Source organism: Pempheris klunzingeri, chromosome 3, assembly GCF_042242105.1.
Source record: "Pempheris klunzingeri isolate RE-2024b chromosome 3, fPemKlu1.hap1, whole genome shotgun sequence".
Lineage (NCBI taxonomy): Eukaryota > Metazoa > Chordata > Actinopteri > Acropomatiformes > Pempheridae > Pempheris > Pempheris klunzingeri.
This window is the reverse complement of record NC_092014.1, coordinates 24,586,380-24,612,148: the sequence shown is the minus strand read 5'-3', so window position 1 is coordinate 24,612,148 and position 25,769 is coordinate 24,586,380. Positions and strand designations below refer to the sequence as shown.

The window sequence follows — 25,769 nt, the reverse complement described above, 5'->3', positions numbered from 1 at the left end:
GCTGACAACGTCCAAAAGCCTTGAACAGAAGCTGGTAGAGACAACGGAGTCTTTAACTAAAGCAGGAAAATGCAATTGGACAAAGATAAAGAATCCTCAGCAGATGAGGAAAAACTTGAGCTGATAGAAGAACATAACAGTAAACCCACTCCTCCAAAAGAGGATGACAACCCTCAAGTAGGTTCACTGCAATCATATCAAACCACCATGGGATTTGTCAGGGACACAAAGGTGAAAAAGTGAAAAAAAACAGTTCCAATCAGCTACCATGTAGTGACTATGGACTGTTTCTCAGTGTGTTAACATCAGCCAGTGATGTTGCTGTTAAAGAGTCTGATGGCTGATGGGAGAAATGACCTGCGGTAGCATTTAGAATTGAGACTGTACAATGTTTAATTCTTAAGGTTAAATACCTGAAGCCATTTGTGCTAATGCTAATAAATTCTATTTCTCCTCACCAAGATGAGGAGTGGTGCTCCTGTTAATTTGAGAGCTATTTAATTAATTAATTAAACTGTGTAGTGATCCCGCTGCAGCTGACAGTATTTTCTGTCTATGTATGCGACATCTCTAATAATCCCGTATTTATTTCCTCTCTAGCTCTCTCTGATCTCGTCTGTTCTGATGCTGATGTACGCATGTCCTCAATCCTCTGCACTTTATAGTGCTTCAAATTGTTTATTACATTCACCATATGGGCCGGTGCAGTGCATGTGCAAGCACACACATCACAATTCCTGCATTTATTTGGTGATTGTTTGTGATTCCAAGGAGAAGGTTTGACAAGATCTGATACAGTATTGTATTGTGTTAGTCTTTACAGAACAGGCAAAGCGAGTTGCTGTTACAGTAAGTGCTTTAGCTGAAGATTCCCACAACCACATCCAAAAAGAAGACAAAGAAAGGAGGGGAGTGGACATGAGCTGACACACAGGAATGATAATAATTAAATTAGGAATTAAAGATAAACAAGTAGGAGGTGTTTAAAGGCGTCTGTGGTCCCAAGGTAACTCACCTGTGGAGCTGCTGGAGCATGTCAATCATTCTTGACTTGTTTTCCCATATGATACATAAAAGACTTTTCATCAAACATTTTACATTCTACATTCTGTCTTTTTCTGTCCTGGACTGCTCCCTGGACTCCATAGAGGAGGTGGGTGAGAGGAGGATGTTAACAAAACTCAAGTCCATCATGAACAACCCCTCTCACCCTCTCCACGAGACTGTGGGGCCCTCAGCAGCTCCTTCAGCAGCAGGCACCCAAGAAGGAACGCTACCGCAGGTAATTTTTCCCATCAGCCATCAGACTCTTTAACATCAGCATCACTGGCTGATGTTAACACACTGAGAAACAGTCCATAGTCACTACATGGTAGATGATTGGCACTGTTTTCATCATCTCACATGCATCTCCATACTGTACAGTTATGTTCATAGTGTATTCTTATTCTTATTCTTTTGGAGCTGTGTGTAACAAAAAGCAATTTCCCCCTGGGGATTATTAAAGTAATTCTGATTCTGATTCTGATTAAATATTTATTTATTCTCATTACAATTTATATTTATTTACTGTTGCTTATTTTTCTACTGTTGTTTATTTTATTTCTTTTCTCTCTATTACTGCTTATCCCTGCTGCTGCTGTAATATGTAAATTTCCCCCTATGGGGGATCAATAAAGTCTAAAATCTAATCTAATTTTTATATCACTGTTAGTTGGACTGCAATAACAGGGGCGGAAAGCAAATGTTGACAAAATGTGAATTATAAGGAAACACAATGGAACAGGATGCAGCTCAGTGCTTTATAGTGATAAATATATTGAACGTGGGCTTTGAAAGTATAAAATGTGTTAAGCTGCCAAACTGGAACCTAAACTGTCATTATTGTGTTAGTCTGGGCAATGGGCCTTTTTCCCAGAAGACATTTTGACTGATGCTTTTCTCATGGGAACTTCAACAACTGAACAAAACCATCTGTCAAATCAAAAAACGTACACTTACGATGGGTGCAAAGGAAACAAATGCAGGGCAAATTGTTATACCATATGCACCTAGAACTTAATTCCATGTTGTTGTTTTTTTCTTTTTCTTTTGTTTACTTTTGTTTTTTGTCAAGCACCATCCTGCACAACACCATCCAGCCACAGCTACTGGAGGAGAAGCTACAGAAGAAGGGTGTGGACTCGTCAATCACCTCCTGGATTGACAGACTGACCACAGTTTGTCTGATTGGGCAGTGTTAAGTCTGGAGTGATTGTAAGCAGTGCAGTTGCTCCACAGGAAGGAAGAGGACGGCTCCACCGCCGCTGCGTATTCTGGGAGAGGATATCACCACGGTGGGGGAGTGCAAGTACCTGGGCGCCAACATCAACAACAGGCTGTGCACAGGAAGGGGATGAGCAGACTCTATTTCCTGAGGACGCTCCTTCAACACGTGCAGCAAGCATAGCTTTACTTGGTATGAACAGTAGATTATGGTGGCTAATATTAATGTTAGCAAACATATATAAACACACACACACACACACATATATATATATATATAAATATATACATACAGAATAAGGACCATTACTGAATCAGTTCACTGACTTTGTGTGTGTGTATGTGCCTGTGTGTTGCTTTGTCCTAAATAATGACCATTAAATGATATAATAATAATAATAATAATAATAATAATAATAATAATAATAATAATAATAATAATAATAATAATAATAATAAATTAAATGTATCATCAGTTGATAAAACCATCTAGGTGCTTTGTACTTACCGATTCTCAGGAAACCCATCAATCATCATACAGAAGTTTGCCAATATCCTTAGTGAAACTGATGTTTAGTGAGCCAAAACCACAAAGGGTGTATGCGTTCCAGTAGCACAAAACAAAACCTACACACCCACCCAGTATCCTCACTAACAAGTTAACTCCCACTTGCTCTCTCAAAGACGATTAAAAGTGGCAAACAAGTTAACATGCTGCTGCATGAGCTGTGACAAAGCAGCATTTATGTTGTTGCCAGGGAGGACTGACCCAACTGTACACTGAGATATTTTCCCAAAAAAGAAGAAACTCTGCAATTATTCTCAATCGCTGTTGTAATCTGACAGCAAGGAGCATTTTTTTTTTTACAGTCCTACGTTGGAGCCCAGGGGTGAGCATTTTAACAAGAATTTATAACAAGAAGTTGACATGTTACTTTCTCTACTTTCTTATAAAGGGCTATTTTCTGTTTTATCTGTCTTATCACCACCTATCAGCTATAAGCACTGTGGCAGTATATTAAACCCCTTAAAAGCAATACATACGACCCCTCCCTCCAACCACTTTCCCTTTCATTCTCTCATCTGTACCAGCTATTTCATCTTTGTCCTTTCCTGTTTCCTGTTTGTGTCCGATATGTCTTCAGTTGATCTTCAGCATTCAATATTTCTGCTAATACTACATGATGAAGCAGTTTGACTCTTTTCATCATTAACAAGTTAGAGGCAAAGAGAATTTATTGACTATGTATGCAAACTTAAACCATAATATCTTCATACGTGTCATTTTCACACTGCCACTAAACAGCACATTAGACATGGAATCTGTAATAGCAAAATTTATATCAAAACGAAATAGAAAAATGATGATCACTTCAATAAAAGAAAGAGCTGCTAATTTAAAGGTTATCTGACTGAGTAAACACAACACGTGTTATGTCAAACTTTTATATTAAGAGATAACTTAACTTTTTTCTCTTCATTGTGTTGTTTGAACATATTCTTGTTTTGCAAGCCCAATATTTCATATTGCTGCACTGAGTATGAAACAGGATCTTGAAAGTTTCTTATTTCTTCCCCCTCCTCCTCCTCCTTCTTGTGAAATGTTTGCTTCATCACTTCAGAGAGCATTGCAACACATGGACATGAAGAGATAAATAGATGAACACAGAGCGAGAGAAAAATGAGTAGTCTCAAAGGGAGGGAGGGAGGGAGGGAGGGAGAGAGTGAGAGAGAGAGAAAAATAATCTGCTGAAACTGAATGACTGAGAGGACTGTGGAGCCTCGCTTGTATGTCAGTCTGACCTGTTAGGTTTAATCCTGCTCTGTCTTTATATTCTGAATCTTCACTCTCACATATTTCACTTCAAATTACAACTACCTCCATGGTAATCCCATACTGTTGTGGCCTACATTACACCTCAGATTGTGTGTACGTGCCTGCGTGTGTGTGCGTAAGTGTCCGACTGAGTGTGATGGAGCCAGACAGTGCCGGCGGTGGTCATGAGAGAGTCAATCAAACTCGATATCAGAAATGATAAAATCCAATCACTCAGAAAGGTGGTCAGACGTTCAGTAGTTCAGATTTAAATGCTCCTGGATTACTGGACCTGAAAAGCATAATCCCACGTTATCATTTCACATCTGTTTATGCAATCACTGCTATACTGCTCTCTAGTGGCCAACACCTGCATGGTCTGAACCTCCAATCAATAGCAGATATATCTTGAGAGTGCAAAGTTGAGGAAATTCAGGGCACAAGAGTCAAATGATAACATGTTAACGGACTGGACACAAAAAAGGGATTTTCAGTAAACCAAGCCAATAATTTATGTCACTATAAAATCCATCCACTTGCACAAAGTGAACTTTTTATTTATGGCAGCAGGTGAAGCAATTCAATGCTGTGCAAAATGTCCTGGATTCATTATACAGAGAGCTTCACTAAGAATAGCCCTGCTTTGAAATAAATGCCTGACATCAGCGTGCTCACAATGACAATGCTAACACAGTGATCATTAGCAAGTATAGGCAGTATTCAATACAGACTGAAGGCTGAAGTGATTTGGTTTGCAAGTATTTTGCTGGACATATTGAAATTCACACTTAATAATGGCATTAGATAAAAAGGTATAAAAGGGATAAAAAAGAGGAATCACCAAAGTTATTACAGTTTATCCTGAGGGGGACAGTAATGTCTGTTCCAAGTTTCATGGCGACTTATCTAAGCATTTTTGAGATATTTCAGTCTGTGGACAGTGGACAGCCTGACTAACTAATCAGCATCGCCATCCCTGGAGCCACATTACTTAATCCTTGTCCTGTATCAAACTGTGCCACTACTTCCTGTTCCGCATGCTTTTTGTGATGGACAGACAGACCAATTAGTCAGCATTTCCATCCATAGCGCCATGCCACTTGCATGGCTAACAATACTGTAAATTACAACTTCTTGTTCCGCCTGCTTTTTGAGGTGGCCACAGTTTTTATGTAATAGATCAATGGGCGTCCATTGAATTAGGCCTACATGTATATTAAGACAAATCTGATGTGATTAAAGATATCTACTAAACACTAAATCAAACATAAAGCCAGAAATCCAACAGTGCCTTAGTTATCTTCTATGTCACGTTCTGATTCTTGTCTTGTATGGTCCATGTGACTGTCTTTGAGGCCCCCAGAGGGCCGAGGTGTTCCAGTGCTCGCGTCACTAATGTTTTTTCGTCTAAAATGAGCCATGAGGCTTCTCCCTGGCACCATCAGTAACCCCTCTCCTTCTTCTACCAGACCATCAAACACTGCTCCGACGCTCTGTCGTATTCTCCCACAGAAGTCTGGACAGCTGAAGGCGTACAGGATGGGGTTCAAAATTGGATTCAAGAATGCAAAGGTTGTGGCTAAATGTAGCCCCATTTCCACCAGTTTGAGATTTTGACGACAGTACTGGGCTGTCACTTCAATTATGCAGAAGATGTGATAGGGAGCCCAGCACAGGGCAAATGCTAAAATCACAAATGTTACCATCCTGGTGAAGCTCTGAGACAGCTGATTGTTTTTGGTCTGATTAGACTTAGTAACAGACAGTGTAGTGGGTGGCTTGAAAAAGTTGTTTGTGGTTGTAGGGGTATTTGTAATTCCTGTTGTCCCACTTTTGTTTGACAAAATCTGTGTATCAGTGAGCCTGTTGGCACTCAGCTTCCTCCTCCTTCTCCTGGTCCTCAGCTTGAAGCAAATATGGATGTAACTCCATGCAATCACCATCAAGGGGAACAGGAATGCTAGTAGCAACTTGGAGATGGCTGTTGCGGCCTGCCTCTCTTCACAATTTTGCTTCACAGTGGCTTGAGAGGACGAATACAGGGCAAAATTATGATAGCACAGTCTCCTCCCATCCTGTGTCTCAGTCACTGTGCGGAACAGGATGTATGGTAATGTATTAATCGCTGCCCACAGCCACCCTAATGCACAAACCTTCCACGCTCCTGCCACTGACCGATGATTCTGGCACCACACTGGCTTGACCACCAGGAGGCAGCGGTCGAGTGAAATGGCTGCCAGCAGGAAGGCTGACACAAACATGTTCAAGAAGAAGATGGAAGTCTGTATTTTGCAAAGTGGGTTGCCAAGGTTCCAGCTATGATAGGAACCAAGGTAGTGGGTGAAGAGAGGCAGCGTCAAAGTTGTCAGGAAGTCAGACATGGCCAGGTTGAGCACCCAGACAGAGGCCACAGTGCGGCGCTGCAGGCGGAAGCCCACCACCCAGAGGATCAGGGCATTCTCCAAAATCCCCAGGCAGGAGACCAGACTGTGGATGCAAACCAACACCAAATTGGTCTTCACGTCTATGCTCACGTTGTGGTTCTTCATTTCCTCTAGCAGGGGACAGAGCAGCTCTGCCCCTGAAGTAGCGGTGATGTTTGACATCTGTGCTCTGCAAGAGAAAAAACACAGTGATAAGAAGCAAGTGGAGAGCTGATTAAAATCAGGGTTAGGATTAGAAGGTACTGCTATCTTAAAATGTTTGTGCACGTGAAGTTCTGCAGTATCTGATTTTTTTCTACAAGTTTATGGGGGTCTACCCTGGAAAGGATTTACGAGAACAGTGAGGGTGCTGATGGTGGAAATGGTGATGTCATATGATCAGTAGACCTGTCCTTGCCTGTAGACTGCTGATAAATCACCACTCTCTTTCCACATACACAGTGACTAATTGAAATGAGTAGCATAGTCATATTAATGGTTAATCTTTATGGATGCTTTATGCTGACATCACGCAAAGCCTACTTTTACGGACATGTAGAATTTTGTACATATATATCTACATATACTGTATATATTGTTAAATTCCTTTTATTGTACTTTATTCTTATTCTATTCGTATTTATTTTATAATAACATTTATATATTTATATTTATATGCAGTTGACATTTTCAAGGGGAAGCTTCTTCACCTCTGGTCGTTGTGCAACTGAGGCTGACACAGCTTACTAACAGTTACACTATAACATGTAGGTGCAACAGTTCTCCTTTATTCCTTATTCTCTAGAAAAGAAAGGAGAACTACAGGGTACCTTTGAGATGAGCAACATGTCAAAGCCTGTTGCTGTGGTCTGACAAATCACCTCTTGCTGACTTGCTTGACTTGCGTAGTCTGAGCAATGCAGGCGGGGAGATACCATCATTTTGGGGATTACTGGCTTTCTCAACCTATCAACCTTTTTTCATTGAGATAACGACATTGTACTATTCCTCTGGGACGGAACTACCAGGACACATATTTTCACTGAAGATTAAAGTGATAGTTGCTTATTTGCTAAGATGCTGTTTTTCAGCCTCACCTCTGCACCTGTTAATGGATGGCAGTCTGTTTGTGATGCAAAGCAACCATCAATGCTCACCCAATGCAAAGAACGTCTCTCTGGCAATTCTGAACCTTGGATTCTGGGGTGTAACCAACGACTGCTTGTCGCCAAGGAAGTAATTAGCAAGGAGTAAGGAATAAATTGATATTCTGGCATGCTAAAGGCCATTTGTTGTTGGCATCAGCTGAGCTGCCAACCCCTTTCAAGCTGGTAAGTCACCAGAATCATGACAGCTGACTTGATGGGCCGCCTGGTTGGCAGAGGCTGTATGTCATTTTCTGCCAGACCTGCTTGCTGAGAAAAAGCTTTGGAGCTCATACTGAAACACACGGCTCTAAACAATGAACAATACTCAGTACTTATCTAATATAATAATGCTCAGCACATCTTATCTTACCCACTGAGAGGATTTTAAACAACAGAGCTAGTTTGGTTGATGAAAGTTGTATCTACTTGCAGTAGCTTGTTAGCATTGGTTTAATTAGCTATCATATGAAAAATATGCAACGGACAATTAAAATTAAATGCAAGCCACTGATTAAAATTACATTAATCAACATACGTTGAACAACTAAACCAAGAGGACCTCCAAAAAATGAAACACACTGTAAAGAAATTGAGCTAAGCCCCACTGTGACATGCAAGTGTTACACTATATTGTCTGACGTGTCAGATTCTCTGACCGGATAGGGAATGTAAACTATTTTAGATTCCCACTGCCCTCTCCCAGTGTTCCCCGCGGTTGCAAATCATCAATTATTTCTCCAATTACAGAGCATATTTTCAGGTGACACAGAAAATGTGGGTGTTAACTTGCATAGAGGTTACATAGATCCATCTAACTACTACCTGTCTAGATGAGGTAAACACAGCACCGTGTCTGCACATGAATGCAGACTGCACTGACGTAACTGCTTCTCCCCCTCAAGTGTAAATAGCGTACATGGTCACAAAATAAAGGGTGATCTGCTTGAATCACTTTGTGAATGTCTGCACAGCTGCACAGCACAGCACCTGCCTTTAAAGTTATAAAGTGAGAACTTACAACCACAATATGAGAAGCAGATGACCATATTGTGTGGAGGAATAAAGGCCAAAGTGTGTGTTACGGCTCAGTGTGCTGACTTGTACTGCTGTCAATGTATACGTTTGCAGTAGTGCGCTTAAATGTAAATAATATTGATACGATAGTTGGCTCCACGTCTGTTTGACACTGTAATCGCTTGGCATTTTATTATTTACTCTTAGCTCTAATACTAATCTTTAGTGTCCCCTCATCGATATAAATGAGAAGAACAAAATATTATAGACACTTATAGACATTTGTCTGAAGCGATACAATTCTACAGCACCGTAAATGCAGCCTCCACAACACCTCTCTAAGGTTTCAACAAAATCTAAGCAGTATAACCTTCATGAAGGTAACAAACACACACACATGCACACATATATGTATGTTTGCGTGTGTGTGTCAGTGTGACAGCTGTCTTTAAAATTACACATTGAGAATTTAAAACCACAATATGAGAAGCAGATGCTTCTTGTTAGTGCTGACCATTGTAGCACGTCGAACCAGTGGTGTGGTTGACTCACTTGCCCTATGACCTCCTGGACTGTCTTGTGACAGAGGAAAGGGGGGGGGGGGTTTGCCACAAACCCATGCTTTAACAGTGTACTGGCTGTGAATGAACCCTGACCTGACTTATCCAAAACAGGAAGCCATTGTATGAGAGTTCCGGATGATAACGTGATGAACGCTAAAAAGACTGATAAGTGACAATGATGAAGTGATGGAACCCAAAGCTTGCCTCTGGGTAGGTGTTGTGTAAAAGGCCCCACAGTGACTGCCATAAAATCAGCACAGAGCTTCTATCGACATACACGTTGTGAACTCCCTCTGAACTAAGTGATTAGGACAGAAGGGTCCTGTCCGAGCGACCCCGTGGTCTCCCTCACTCGTGGACCCCTGAGGCCATACAGATCAGAATGAGGGGACGTCTGTACGAACATTCTTCCATTTCTGCTATAAGTTTAAATGTGGTTAAAGAAACGGTCCAAAGTGCCCACAGATCAAATAATGCTAATTAATGTGTTCTTTTGTCTAATGGTGTAACCCACATGTTCATGAATATCCAAGGATGACCAACTAACTAATTACACTTTTGAGGATGCTGCTTCAAATCCTGTGATAACACTGCAATTCACCAATGAGTGAAAAGACTCAGTAGATTATTATAATTACATTATTATAATTAATAATCTGTGTCTAATAAGTTAGAAACTAACCAACAGTATATTCAATCCAGGTCTGTTTAATCTGTGTAATGTGATAATTAGAGTAATGGAAGTTAATGCAAACTTGAGAATGTTAAAGATTAGGTCATTGTGTGTCATGCCATTTAGGAAGTTATTTGGTAAAGACCTAATGAACATATGTATTGGAAATGGAATATCTTGATTCTGTATACCATGCAATATTAGGAATGAAAATGGATTTGGAACATAGTGAGTATGAAACAGAAATCTAATTTAGTAAGTCTAAACTTTTAAGTGATGACACAGGCGTCCCTCTGTCAGAGGAGAACACGCCCCTAAGATGCAGAGGATAAAACCTCTGTCTTCCCTTCTGTCATTGCTTAGCCCTTCTTTTCTGCTTTGCCGTTTTTATTTTTATTTTATTTTTCCCTTTTTAAGTTTTACTTTGTTACTTATAATCTTTGTGCCTGCTACCTTCAAGTTAAACTTTTGTAGACCGTTCTTCTGAAGTTATAGCTGATCACTATGACTGAAAGTATAACGGAGTTTTCTTAAAGTCCTCTTAAATACCGCCTGAAACACCAGAACCAAGAACCAAGTACTTCTGATAGCAACTCTCGTTTTTGATAACTCTGAACTGTTGCGTGTGACCAGCGACAACTGAGTTTTGAGGCTTAGGCCAACGTCAGATCCAGACTCAACACCCTGCCTAGTAAGAGCTGAACGCCGCTGGCTGTCCTGTAGTCCGAACGGACCGACAGACGCCACCGCCAAGAACCAGCACATCCTGATCCACCGGAACCTTCAAGTCCCTGAACCACAGTGCTGAGGGAACTGAGCCGACATCGCCAAGGCCCTCCAGCCTCCTGTCTCAGCCTCCAGAGAGAGCTCCTCTCTCTCCTCCTCTCCTGGAAACCTGCCAGGGACGCTGACAGCTGACCCTGCCTGTGTGACTGCGGACCACCGCTGGATGCATCACTGCTGGACCAAGGGCCCACGTGAAGTATAACAGCTGGTGCTAGTTCACAAGTTGGTGTCAGTGTAGCTCTGAGATCTATCTAAATCTACAGGGAGAGTAGTCAGTGGATCCTCTGTGGTTCTAACTACAACGTTCTTAAAGTCAGACGGGTTCCCCTCGTCCTCCGGTACAATCAGTATTCAGTTTCATTTCACTATCACCAATCCAAAGGTTTATCAGCAATGTTAGTCTTCTGTCCTTGTTGTCTGTCTAGTGTCATTTCTGTCTTATCCGCCTTTATAGTCATTAGTGTTTTATGTTGATATTTAGCATTTATTAATAAAAAGGTGTACTAACTGCCACTTCGCTGCCTGGATATTTCTTCATAACAAGGTCTAAGAGGATCAATGCCACTGAGAACTTACACATTTAGAACTGAGACTGTTTAATGTTCAATGCTTAATTCTTAAGGTTAAAGACCTGAAGCCATCTGTGCTAAGAAAATAATAAGTTGAATTTCCCGTCCAATGACGGGTGGTGCCCCTATTGATACGACAGCTTTAATTAATTAATTAAATGGTAGTATACTTTGCTACATATATTGGTGCCCCAGTGAGAGCACCTATACTTTCCTACATATTTTGGTGCCTTAGTGAGAGGCCTATAATATCTCCTATTCAACCTACTACATTTATTGGTGCCCTCCTGTGAGGTATATAACTTACTACACCATAGTGTATGGAGGAATAAAAAGTGAAGCGCTCAGCACATTTGCACCAAATTGATGAATGAACCTACAACTTGTGGTTTTATTAGTATGTCCTTTTTTGATTACATTTCCATAAACAAACATATATATGTGTGTGTGTGTGTGTGTGTGTGTGTATGTGTGTATGTATATGTACTGTATGTGCGTAAAACCTTTTGTGAATTATAACTGAATCTGAATTCTATGTGAATATCAAATGCAGACAGAGCACGGACAGTATCGGAATCTGTTCTTTCTACATTTTAAAACATCTGTTTGTGTTGCAGAGCTGCATGATGAAATGAATCGCTATCCCTACATGCATGACATGACATGGAAGTATTACAGCAGCATGAAAAAAAGTAGATCAGCAACAACAAAAACTATCAAGAACAATAAGAGCTGTAAAGGAATTATGAAGTATAGTAGTATAAGCTAATGTATAATAAAAGGTACAAACAGTAATACCTGCTTAATAAGGGCAAGACATGGATCAAAACTAAGACAAATCTGTACGATTCAAAGGTTTTTGTAACACTCACCTAGATGTTAGATTGCTTTCACAGAAGAGAGAGAAAGTCTCAGGTTTTTCATTCCTAATTCCTGTCTTCTGTCGTCCTCCTTTTCTTACTATCACACACACTCAACCCTCCAGTTCTGTCACTTTTCTACAGCCCTCCTGCTATGGAGACACCCCCCCCCCCCCCCCACCCCCCACCCCACCCCCACCCCCCACACACACACACACACACAAACATACCTTCCCTTTGCTTCGCCATATCTTTTAATAAGACTTCTGTTGAATGAGAGCATGTGTAAACATGAATGTATTTGAAATTTCGATTCAGTGGAAATAGAGAATATTGAGAAAGAGATCAAAGCAACAGAATATGATTCGAAATATAATGTCTGTGATGTGTCATTGTCCGTCCTACGTGACGTACATCATCCAGGGCTTTACTTGTGAGAACTAGTCCCCCTGATGCGTCGTACTGACAAGTCGTTCCCATGATGATGCATCACATCAATGTAACGCTGGCATCCTTTGTGTTGTGAACACGAGAGTCCTAATCTAGAACTCCAAGTGTCTCCGCCACCATCTGGTGGCGAATGCGACTCAATACACCTCTCACTTTCAACATAAGTGTTAAATGTGCTGAGAGATCACGAACCATGGGCTACTGTTCATTTGAATATGTAAAAACAGTGCCAATATCTGTCTGCAAAATGATTGTGTTGCCAAAAAATTATACGCTACATAGAAACAAAACAGCATATAGCTGAAAATAAAGTGTTTAACTGAAGTTCAGAGGTGAGCTTATTCCATTTTTACATCATCAAACATCATCATCATCATAAAGAGAATCTGTCAGAAACATGAAACCACAGCTAACAAATGAATTCTTCCAGTAAATGCTTAAATGAATGGTGATAGATTAAAACAGATGGAGTTAACCAGCCAATACTAGCCAGTCACAGATCAGGAAGTCAGGACTAAAGAAATAACGCACTTGAAAGATAGCTGACAGAAATCAATATATGTGTTTTTTCTTAAAATTGATCATCTAGATGTAGTGTAATTACATGTAGGTGTGTACTAGATATGTGATATATTCAGTAGATACGTCTTTTTATGACCCTATTTGCAACCCTAAAATGAGAACTACAATTGTGGTCCCGATTTGTATCAAACTGCATGGCCTGGCTCTAGGGAAATGTAGTCTTAGTGTGAGCGCTTTATTGTTTTAATAAAGTTAATTTCATGTTAAAAATCCTATGCTACATATTCTTCTAAATATCAAATTAAATAAATAACTTCACATTTTACACTCAAAGCATCATTTGAGAAAAAGATACAGGGGTGCTTGGATGCTGCTAACAGCCAAACGGCAGCATTTCTAAATGGAATGAAGCCAAGTGACAAGTCGAACGCGCCCACAACATAGTGTAGTTATTCAAAAGGCATATCTATTGAATTTAAGAAATATGGAGTACAGCTGAATTAGTAATGGCATTGCATCTAGATCAGGGGTGATCGTCAGACTTGCTCTCTTACGTTTCCTTAATTCTGCCATTTTGGGTCACCTGTAGCAGATTTCTTCTTCATTACTCATTTTATAGAGAAGCTGCCTCGTTCAAGACAGTTACTCCACTTAGTGGTGAGACTAAGAAGTACAATACAGTCCAGCGCAAATTCCATGAGTGGGCCGCATTCCAATACATTTTTAGAATTTCCTGCGGGCCAATGAAACAATGGACACCCCTGCCTTATTTTAATGTTTCTGTATTTGACAAAACACAATGAATTATACATACAATAGTATAAGAGTTGGGACCCATTGTCCAGATGGCTTTAACTTCACTGTTTGCAGAGTTCAGGAAAAATCTGTGAGAACTGCAAATTAAGGACAAAGCAAAAAGTGGAATGACACGTTTGCTGGGGAGTGGCCCATGAGCACATTGTTCAAGTGTGTACTTAACATGTGTCTTTGCCTACTGGCACTCCTCGTGTCACGTTCACGCAGTTCAGTGCAGAATGGAAACTATAGTTCAGTAGAAGGGAAAATCCTGTGAAAAACACCAGGATCTATACCTTTACATAATTATCATCTTGTATTATGGCTTTTGATGAAAAACTTTTTGAGCATTGCCTTTTTCTTCCTCATTTCCCCTCAAACAGACTGTTTCTGTTTCTCAGTTCTCAATTCTCTGATCCAAATGTGTCTTCCAAAGACTTTTGTCACGATCAGCATCGTACATTTATCATTTAACCAAGCTGATAACTGAATTTTCATATTTTTTCTCTGTCTGTAGGCTGATCATGACTACTGTGCTGGGTATAGCCCTGCTGGCTTTGGCTCTATCAGGGCCCACCGTGGCCTTTGTCCCCACTGGGGGTGGGGCGTCCACTCACGACAGCATTACAAGAACGGCTCTGTTGCAAAAAGTGACGGAGACGTGTCGGGCGGTGGCTGAAGCAGCTGGTTATGAGTTCCGACCCATGGTAGGATGGAAGATAAAAAATGTGCAAGGCAGCACAAACATAGTCACACACAACACCCAGAAACACACACACTTACATAAAAAAACTTGTTTTGCACCTGCAGGAAAACAAGGCCACTTTAGATCTTTTCTGGCAAACATGGCTCCATTCTTAAAGAGTCTTTAATACACACCCTCTCTTAATTATATAATAGTGCGCTTTCTTACCACTCTTTTTGCTTGTTCCTGGAAATGTAAACTCTTCATTGATCCCTGACCACAGGGTTCATCCCCTGAAGAGCTGGTCCAAGCCTGTCTTGGTCCCACAGCAACGGGAGAAGTGTCTGGTGCTAAGTTTCACTCTGCTCTTCAAGAGATCTACAACCAGAATCGACTGGTAGACCGTGACTTTGTCAACAGGTGAGAGAAAGATGGAAGCAAAACAAGTGGTACTAAAAAACAATAAAATAATAGATAGATAGACAGATAGATCAATAGATAGATAGATAGATAGGCACCTTTCAAGGCACTCAAGGTCGCCTTACAGTAAAAGACAATGAAATACATTAAAATATAAATAATAAATAAGGGGACTGTGTGTGTTGCTAAGCTTGAAATATGAACAGTACAAGTGAGAAATACCTGTGAAAAATTCTTTTAGTGCTCCACACCACTTCAACTCAGAGGCCTTTCTGGTGGGACGTGGCCTAATCAGGGAGGGCATGGCGTCCATTAAGGCTAACATTCGCAAGGAGAACTTCCAGGCTGCCAGGGAAACACTGGGCAGAGTCCTTCATACGCTACAGGTGAGATGGGGGGGGGGACTGGGCAGAGAGGTTAAAGGGAAAGAGGAGACGGAAGAACGAGCGAGACATTGAAACATTGAAAAGACATTGAAAGGAGGAAAGTGCATAAACACAGTATGAAATCAGAACTCTCTCTATGTGTGTATACAAGTGTTAACGTGTGTGTTTCCATGCATTATCAGGACTTCTACAGTCACAGTAACTGGGTGGAGCTGGGATACACAGAGCCTTACATCAACCTCATACAGCCAGACCTTCCTCTAGAAAACCTCGCAGGTGTGTGTGTGGGTGTTGTTCTTGTTACACATGTTTATGCCTGTGGGTTGGGTAAAATGTCATAAGGTAGACATTTCATAATTTATAGGTTTATCTACAGACCAAAGAGCAGAGAGTGTTGTTTGTCTTCAAGACATGCCCACAGAGAATACTTGATTCTGATTACTCTGATTGTGCATTAGTTTTAGATAATCATACAGCTCTGACATGGCACCCCTATTACAGTTCTGAAATATATTGTGCCAAACTGAAGACAACCTGATGCGTCTTGTGTGCCTTTTGCTTGTATAGATGTTAACACTGCCACCTGCAGTGACTGTTCCAGTGGAACATGCCCTAATTCCATCCTCCCCAGTATCTTGAAGGAGAAAAAACTAACATCAGGGTACATGGGAATCTTCTCGGCTGCCAAGCCTAAAGGTATCACTGGCACACACATGTCATCAAACCACATTCAAATACAAAGGGATTCACAGGCACAAGGAGCAGGCCTGGCTGAGAGGCTGGTAGCCTCCTCCGGTAGAGCCTCTGCTTTGTGTCTTGATTCCTCTCAAGGAGAAAATGAACCTCCACAGCAAGATATGTAAACATTCATTTTACTTAACATGTATATGCCTGATATGAAACAGGTTACGCAGATGATATATAGTTTAGCTAGAAAGCTGATTGATATGAAATGATCGCTTATTCACTTTCTTGCCAGGATAACATGAGAGCATTGATACAACTCTCACACCTGCCAGTCCAGTCCCGCCCAAGAAGGGACTGGACACATATTTCCCCCCCTTCTATTTAGTATGAACTGAACAAGTGAGGTTTAAAGTTCTGATCAGGGAACTTTATAGGTGCTGGTCAGGCTAGCTGTTCCCCCCTTTCATCCAGTCCAGCTAACTGGCTTTATCTTCATATTCAATGGACAGAAGTGAGAGTGGTGTAAATCTTCTCACCTTACTCTAATCAGGAAAGCCTATATCCTAAAATGTTAAATTATCCAAGGTCCTTGAAGGCATCTAGATATCATGCTCCCACTTGGATTCACCCCTTTTGTCTTGTTCCAGGTAAATGCAGCCATGGAGGGGCAGCTGACCTCACCAGCACAACAGTTCCCCGCGGAGGCATCAACAAAGATGAACGTCACCCGGATAACGTGGCCCTGCACAATGCCGCTGTAAACGCAGCCACAGCCGCCAGCCTGCAGCTGCTGCAGGACATCCGATTGGCTGCCAGAGACAAAGACTTTCTGAGGTATGAAGCTTAGATGTGAAAAACATCTGTTATTGTTAAATATCAATTAGAAGTTTTACTTTCTGATAAAAACATGTCACTGTCTAGACCGGGAGAGATGATTAGACATTCCTGACCTCTCATCCTCCACTCTCTCTGTCTCTCTGTCTCTCTTCTCTCTCACAGAATGATGGGGATTGCCCGCTCATCTGTTGTGTGCTTTGTTATTGACACCACTGGCAGTATGTCGGATGACATCGACGAAGCCAGGGCCGTTGTTTATGAAATTATTGACAGTAAAAAAGGAACGCAGGACGAGCCCTCCGAGTACATCCTGGTGCCCTTCAATGACCCTAGTATGAACTATTCTACCACACCAATCATGTTTAGAAATCCATTAGTGGTGTTATATTCCCGTTGATGTAATAATGCCATAAAATGTCACATAGGTAATGCTCGGCTGTGTTGTTGTTTTACTAGGTACATAATCTTATGATCTTAATGATGATGATCTAGATTTAACAAACTGTAAATCTGCAGAGTCACAGTTATCCTGTAAGTCCTTTTAAAAAAGGCCATGATACTTTGAACCACAGGTTTGCCTTGGCATCTTAGCCCCTTTCTGTGCTTCATGTGTAGTGTTTGGACCTGTGGACAGGACAACAGACCCTGATAAAATGAAAAGAGAAATCTCTAAGCTGACAGCGGATGGAGGTGGTGATGTGCCTGAGATGTGCCTGTCAGGACTTCAGGTAATATCACTACGATATTGTCAGATTGTTACTAGGATGGCTGCTGATTGGGGAAAGACTTTCCAGATATATTTTTACGAATCCTGATCCAGAATGAACTGACCAGGTTCCTTTTATTTCTCTAGTTGGCACTCACTAGTGCCCCTGCCTCCTCTCACATCTATGTTTTCACCGATGCTACAGCCAAAGACATCGCTCTCAAAGACACTATTGTTGCTCTCATCAGGAGCTCCAAGTCAACGGTAAATACTGACTGACACTCAGTGATGTCCTATGTTCACGCATGTATATTTGAGTGAAATAACCTAGAAAAATTGGGCATATAATCTCCACATGAAACCATCTCCACAGGTGTCATTCTTCATGACTGGTAGCAGTAGGAGGCGCCGTCGTTCCCTCAGAGCTGCTTCTTTTGAAGATTACATAGACCTGGCTTTGGCCTCTGGAGGCCAGGCCATCAAGGTGTCTAAGAGCAAGCTGCCTGAGGCTACAGATGTCATTCTTGACACGTCCACTTCAGCTCTAGTAAGACTGTGCAGTTCTAATAGTACATTCTGTGCTATCTAAAGCATGTACTAGCCTCTTAGACCTGTTTGAAAACTAGAAAAATGAATAGATGATACATTTTGCTCCTCTTCTGTTCATCAGGTGACAGTTCTTCAGCGAGCAAGGACCCCCGGGAAGCAGGAGACTTTCCCGTTCATGTTGGATGAATCTCTGCAAAATATCACTATCTATATCACAGGAACATCTATTTCTTTCACACTGACCAACCCTGCAGGTAACACAGTATTCCTGTGGCAATGTTTGCATCAGCCATTCTCATTAAGTGTTCCTTTTTCTTGCTGACATCATGATGAATGCCAACAAATTCCAGGTGTGAGCCAAAACCACAATGAGGTCAGTGGTAAACTGGGGACCGCACAGTCTGTGGGCAACCTGAGGAGAATCCGTCTCAACTCTGACAGCCAGACAGGAACCTGGCAGATCAACGTAATGTCCAACCAACCATACACACTTAAAGTTACAGGTCAGACTATATTTGTTAATTATACATGTTGCTTTGTACAAATGCACTGTTTAAATTGTGTCATCTTGTATGTACAGTGGGGCAAAAAAGTTTAGTCATCCACCAATTGTGCAAGTTCTCCCACTTAAAAAGATGAGAGAGGCTTGTAATTTTCATCATAGGTACACTTCAACTATGAGAGACAGAATGGAGGGAAAGAATCCAGGAAATCACATTGCAGGATTTTTAATGAATTAATTGGTAAATTCCTCGGTAAAATAAGTATTTGGTCACCTACAAACAAGCAAGATTTCTGGCTCTCACAGACCTGTAACTTCTTCTTTAAGAGGCTCCTCTGTCCTCCACTCGTTACCTGTATTAATGGCACTTGTTTAAACTCGTTATCAGTATAAAAGACACCTGTCCACAACCTCAAACAGCGACACTCCAAACTCCACTATGGCCAAGACCAAAGAGCTGTCAAAGGACACCAGAAACAAAATTGTAGACCTGCACCAGACTGGGAAGACTGACTCTGCAATAGGTAAGCAGTTTGGTGTGAAGAAATCAACTGTGGGAGCAATTATTAGAAAATGGAAGACATACAAGACCACTGATAATCTCCCTCGATCTGGGGCTCCACGCAAGATCTCACGCTGGGACCAAAGTAACAAAGGCTACCATCAGTAACACACTACGCCGCCAGGTACTCAAATCCTGCAGTGCCAGATGTCCCCCTGCTTAAGCCAGTACATGTCCAGGCCCGTCTGAAGTTTGCTAGAGAGCATTTGGATGATCCAGAAGAGGATTGGAGAATGTCATATGGTCAGATGAAACCAAAATAGAACTTTTTGGTAAAAACTCAACTTGTCGTGTTTGGAGGAGAAAGAGTTGCATCCAAAGAACACCATACCTACTGTGAAGCATGGGGGTGGAAACATCATGCTTTGGGGCTGTTTTTCTGCAAAGGGACCAGGACGACTGATCTGTGTAAAGGAAAGAATGAATGGGGCCATGTATCGTGAGATTTTGAGTGAAAACCTCCTTCCATCAGCAAGGGCATTGAAGATGAAACGTGGCTGGGTCTTTCAGCATGACAATGATCCCAAACACACTGCCCGGGCAATGAAGGAGTGGCTTCGTAAGAAGCATCTCAAGGTCCTGGCCACTCCAGGACCTTGAGATGCTTAGCCAGTCTCCAGATCTCAACCCCATAGAAAATCTTTGGAGGGAGTTGAAAGTCCGTGTTGCCTGGCGACAGCCCCAAAACATCACTGCTCTAGAGGAGATCTGCATGGAGGAATGGGCCAAAATACCAGCAACAGTGTGTGAAAACCTTGTGAAGACTTACAGAAAACGTTTGACCTCTGTCATTGCCAACAAAGGGTATATAACAAAGTATGGAGATGAACTTTTGTTATTGACCAAATACTTATTTTCCACCATAATTTGGAAATAAATTCTTTAAAAATCAGACAATGTGATTTTCTGGATTTTTTTTTCTCATTTTGTCTCTCATAGTTGAGGTATACCTATGATGAAAATTACAGGCCTCTCTCATCTTTTTAATTGGGAGAACTTGCACAATTGATGGCTGACTAAATACTTTTTTGCCCCACTGTATGTATGTATGTATATATATATATACAGTTGAAACCAGGAGTTTACATACACTGTATAAAAAGACACATAACCTTTTATTTCTCACTGTCTGACATTAAATCAAACTAAACTTTTCTTGTTTTAGGTCAGTTAGGATTACCAAAATTATTTATATTTGCTAAATGCCAGAATAATGAGAGAGAATTTATTATTACTTTCTTCAAAGTCAGAAGTTTACATACATTTCCTTAGTATTTGGTAGCATTGCCTTTAAACTGTATGACTTGGGTCAAACGTTTTGGGTATCCTTCCACAAGCTTCTCACAATAGTTTGCTGGAATTTTGTCCCATTCCTCCTGACAGAACTGGTGTAACAGAGTCAGGTTTGTAGGCTGCCTTGCTCGCACACGCCTTTTCAGCTGTGCCCACAAATTTTCTATGGGATTTAGATCAGGGCTTTGTGATGGCCACTCCAAAACATTGACTTTGTTGTCCTTAAGCCACTTTGTAACTAATTTGGCAGTATGCTTAGAGTCATTGTCCATTTGAAAGACCCATTTGCGCCCAAGCTTTAACTTCCTGGCTGATGTCTTGAGCTGTTGCTTCAATATTTCCACATAATGTTCTTTCCTCATGGTGCCATCTATTTTGTGAAGTGCACCAGTCCCTCCTGCAGCAAAACACCCCCACAACATGATGCTGCCACCGACGTACTTCACAGTTGGGATGGTGTTCTCAGGCTTCCAAGGTCCCCCTTTTTCCTCCAAATGCAACGATGGTCATTATGGCCAAACAGTTCCATTTTAGTTTCATTAGGCCACAGGGTATGTCTCCAAAAATTAAGGTCTTTGTCCCTGTGTGCATTTGCAAACTGTAATCTGGCTTTTTTATGTTGCTTCTGGAGTAATGGCTTCTTCCTCACTGAGCGGCCTTTCAGCCCATGTCGGTACAGGACTCGTTTCACTGTGGATAATGACACTCTCTTACCAGCTTCAGCCAGCATCTTCACAAGGTCCTTTGCTTTTGTTCTGGGGTTGATACGCACATTTCGCACCAAAAAACGTTCATCTCTGGGACAGAGAACCTGTCTCCTTCCTGAGCGGTATGATGCCTGGACATTCCCATGGTGTTTATACTTGCGTATAATTGTTTGAACAGATGAACGTGGCACCTTCAGGCATCTGGAAATTGTACCCAAGGATGAACCAGTGCTGTGGAGGTCGACAATTTTCTTTCTGATATCTTGGCTGATTTCTTTTGATTTCCCCATGATGTCACACAAGGAACCAGTGTGTTTGAGGTGTGCCTTAAAATACATCCACAGGTGTGCCTCCAATTAACTCAGATGTTGTCAATTAACCTTCCAGATCATCATCTGGGCTTTCCAAAATTGTTTCAATGCATAGTAATCTTAGTGTATGTAAACTTCTGACTTTGAAGAAAGTAATAAAAAATTCTCTCTCTCATTATTCTAGTATTTAGCAAATAGAAATAATTTTGGTAATCCTAACTGACCTAAAACAAGAAATGTTTAGTGTGATTTAATGTCAGACAGTGAGAAATAAAAGGTTATGTGTCCTTTTCTGTAATGGTTAACCCACCAGTATGTGTAAATTCTTTAATCAAAATGATGTGTTTGAAATGATGTAAAAGGAATCTGGACTAGTGGAACTGATGGACTGGCCAAGTCAAAGTCCAGACTTGAATCCTATCAAACAGATCTAGGATTTATTGAATTCAAAAATAGATCACACACAAATTTAATCCAAAGCAAGTCTCTGGGAACAGCTAGGAACTATTTGGAACTCAATAACAAAAGAGATGGTCGAAAAGTACATGAAAACAATCAGGGCCAAAGGAGGTCAAACAAAATATTAAGATTTTTATCTAAAATATGTGAATAAGGACTATTTAGTTGTTCCAGTTTGTTATTTGCCTAATAAATAATAATACAATGTTTAATTTGAAACAAGTTTTTGACAGATTTCAAAAATATTAGACAGGTGGTCTAATAAATTTGTTAAGCACTGTATATATATTTATAAAGCATTAAGTAGTGAGCTGTAGATGTGTTGGTAGGCTGCTTTTGTTACTTTTGGACAGAACAAGGCCAGCTAAACCCCCCTGTTTCCCATCTTTGTGCCAAACTAAGCTAATCTGATGCTGGCAGGAGCTTCATATGTACAAGGCACAGGTGGGAGTTATTGATCTTCTCATGTAACTTTCAGCAAGAAAGTAACTAAGCATATTACCCAAAATGCCAAATAATTTCTTTAAGGTAATTTGAGCCTATGCTAGCATTGACCTACGATGTGTGTATTTTTTATTTTTTTTAATAAGTATCATTTTTCATATTTACCTCCACTGCTTTATGGTCCATATAAACCAACTAATAATAATAATGATAGATAGATAGATAGATAGATAGATAGATAGATAGATAGATAGATAGATAGATAGATAGATAGATAGATCTATCTATCTACCTACGGGAGAGGTAGTTAGGCCTCATGAATGTTCACTAACTCACTCTTTTGATGTGTGCCTGTGTTCACTGTACTTGTGTTTCCAGGCCAGAGTATGATTACCTTCATTTATGACTTTGTGGAACGCTTCGAGGGACCTCATCCAGGTTATGCAGTACTCAGTGGGCGTCCACTAGCAGGTATGCTACATGCAATAAGGCTGTATAATAACTTTATAAGGTGATATGGTGTTCATCTGCAAGTGGCCAAAATGTCCATTGCTGCAGGTCTAACTTTACTGAACAGCAAATTAGTCGACCAATCAAAAGTAAAGTAAAATGAAAGCCATCGTTCTCACGCCTAAACGAGAAACTGCAAGTTTTTTTTTTACCTTTCTCTCTCTCCATAACTTGCTTCTTTGCTTCTCTCCTCTGGAAACCCAGGTCAGCCAGCCACCCTGATGGTCTCAGTAATGGGTAGGAGAGGTCCATCCTCCATAACCATTGGAGATGTTGGCCTGGTATCTGTGTCTGGTCCTAACACTGTTAGCAATGGCACAACAACTGATATGGGCAATGGAGACATCCTGATGACTGTTGATGCGGTCCCTGAGGGCGAGTTTGTGGTCATTCTGAAAGGAACTGACAAAATGTCAAACAGTGAATTTCAGAGGCAGTCTACCACCCAGATGTCTGTCTCCAAAGTAAATATCCAGGTCGGTCTCTTCCTTCACTACCACTTCACATCCAGTGTACTCTGTCAGACTTTGTTTGATTCAAACTGAAACAACACTTCAAATGCTTTGAATTTTCTATCCAATTCATATAGGAACAATATCACTTTTTCTTCACCTGTTTCTTGTTTCTTGTTTCTCTCTTTTCCATTTCCCTGAAGGCTGTGGTAGACAGCAGTGTGGAGCCAGGAATACCCTTTAAGCTCCCCTTCAATGTCATGACCAAGGGCTCTGGAGGTCAATACTCCATCACTGCAAGAAATGACAGAGACTTCCCCATGTCCTACCAAAACAGGTGAGGGGAAGCATCACATTTATTTGTTAAACATCCTTATCAATACTTACACGTTGGCTCTGAACAGGTAGGAAACACTGTTGCTGTCTCATGGTGGGACAGCACATGACCTGCACCGAGGGAAAGAGACATGTGTTATTACTCCAACCTAGCCGGTTGCCAGATTTGATTATAATACCAAGTATTTCAATTAGAGCCTAAATGTGTCCATGTGCACAGTATATAATGTATTTACTGTATTATTGTATGTATGCCAGGAAATCTAATAGGCGATGGTAGATGAATCCTTATGGCTTTGGTCGAGGATGAAATTTTCACTTATCCAGTAAAATATCTCAATGTTTTTGATGGAATGGTACAACATTATGGTACAAATATGCATGGTTCCCAGAGGATGAATCCTCTAGCGCCACCATGAGGTCTGTGGCTTTGATTGAAATGTCTTTTGGTGCACACATTCCTCTCCTATATTGTAAACTAATTGCATTGCCATTGGCTGCATTCCATAAACGTTGTACCTGCTAGAATTAGCATTCTCGCTGATTAGTAAAATTAAATTTTTCTTTCCTTTCTTGACAGCCTCACCTTGACAACTGGAGAATATGCTAATGCTACTTTGACCATTTCACCACCTGCCGACACACTATCAGGCACTGATGTCACTCTCACAATGGAGGCCAAGTCGTCCAGTGGTGTTGACTCCAATTATGTGGTTCTGAGATTCTCTGTTGTTACCAAGGTAATCAAATTTATGATTACTTATTCCAACTGCATAATCCAAGGTGGATTATGAAATTGGAATAAATAAATAAATAGGCAAGCTTTTGCACATACCCACAAAGATGGCTATTACAGATGCACTCACAACAATATTACAATAGTTATGTATAGTTAGGAATCCCACAGAATGAAATATCCTGTGATTCATGCATACATTTCCTGACTTTCTTTTTCTGTTGTCTGTCCAGATTACAGATTTTGTTCAGCCCGTGTGTGAGGTGGTAAACGTGCTGGCTGAAAATTGCCCTCGTGACGTGTCTCAGTGTGAACCTTTCCAGTGGGAGCTCTGGGCCAACCTTACGGACGGAAATGGCACCGGGATAGAGAGTGTTTCTTTGCGTCAGGGCAATGGATCCCTCTCATTTACCTCCCTCAGTGCTCCCATTGTCCAGGCGAAATACAACAGCTCCTGCTGCTCACAGATTGTCGAGTTTGTAGCTGTAGACAAAGTTGGCAATGTAGGCAAATGCTATCAATCCATTGTGCGTTCTGCCGGCCCTCCTACTTCAACCCTGTCGCTGCCACTGTGGTTGTGTTTGCTGGTATCTGCCTTCATGGTGAGGATGTGAGGGGCTTCTGTTACATTGTAACATTGTATCCTGCTTAAATAATTATTAAACAATTGTATCCGGCACTGATAACACAGCTGATGATGAATGTATATTTAAGATGTCAGAAATCATGAATGAAAACATTCCATTGCACTGCAGGGTTGAATAAGATCTGAGGCGACTGGGGGCTCAGCCTGGACTTCTGCTTACCTGCTTACTTTCCAGATGTGCTGTTTAGAATATTAACAGTTATACAGTAATAAGTATTGAGTAAAAACAGAATGTCTCACAGCAGCTTTCATTTAACATTTGATGAGTTTAAAAGACTGTTGAATGTATTTGTTGACCCTTCTTATTTTCCAATAAACTGCTTTGTTTCCCTCACACAGAATTTCCAGGTAGTTTATACACAGTGTAGTGTGTGCACTGACTTTAATATCATCACTAGTTAAATTTACTTCATATCGTGAATCAACATGCAGTTTCTGTAGTAACCATTATGGAGAAGTTACTACATATTGTTATTGAATTTTTATATATTCTGCCTGGGGTCTTTCTGGAGTTTGCATGTTCTCCCCATGCTAGCGTGGGTTCTCTCCGGGTACTCCGGCTTCCTCCCACAATCCAAAAACATCCACATTAGGTTAATTGGTAACTTTAAATTGCCTGTAGGTGTGAGTGTGAGAGTGAGTGGTTGTCTGTCTGTT

The 25,769-nt window shown here is 41.0% G+C and overlaps 2 protein-coding genes across 2 annotated transcripts; one reads left to right on the top strand and one right to left on the bottom strand.

Annotated features, from left to right (window-relative positions):
- Positions 1-4,649: 4,649 nt before the first annotated feature.
- On the bottom strand, positions 4,650-6,687 carry LOC139199254 (prostaglandin D2 receptor 2-like). The gene has a single exon (XM_070828298.1). It carries the CDS (start codon positions 6,685-6,687, stop codon positions 5,374-5,376), a length of 1,314 nt encoding a protein of 437 aa, XP_070684399.1. The 3' UTR covers positions 4,650-5,373.
- A 7,687-nt stretch (positions 6,688-14,374) lies between these two features.
- Positions 14,375-25,438, top strand: LOC139199252 (von Willebrand factor A domain-containing protein 7-like). The gene is made up of 17 exons (XM_070828297.1): positions 14,375-14,591; positions 14,853-14,989; positions 15,231-15,375; positions 15,558-15,651; positions 15,943-16,071; positions 16,710-16,896; positions 17,062-17,231; positions 17,515-17,627; positions 17,753-17,869; positions 17,979-18,152; positions 18,276-18,408; positions 18,505-18,657; positions 22,811-22,903; positions 23,147-23,418; positions 23,598-23,731; positions 24,311-24,470; positions 24,700-25,438. The coding sequence occupies exons 1-17, from the start codon at positions 14,409-14,411 to the stop codon at positions 25,078-25,080; spliced, it is 2,775 nt and encodes a 924-aa protein (XP_070684398.1). The 5' UTR covers positions 14,375-14,408; the 3' UTR covers positions 25,081-25,438.
- The last annotated feature ends 331 nt before the right edge of the window (positions 25,439-25,769 follow it).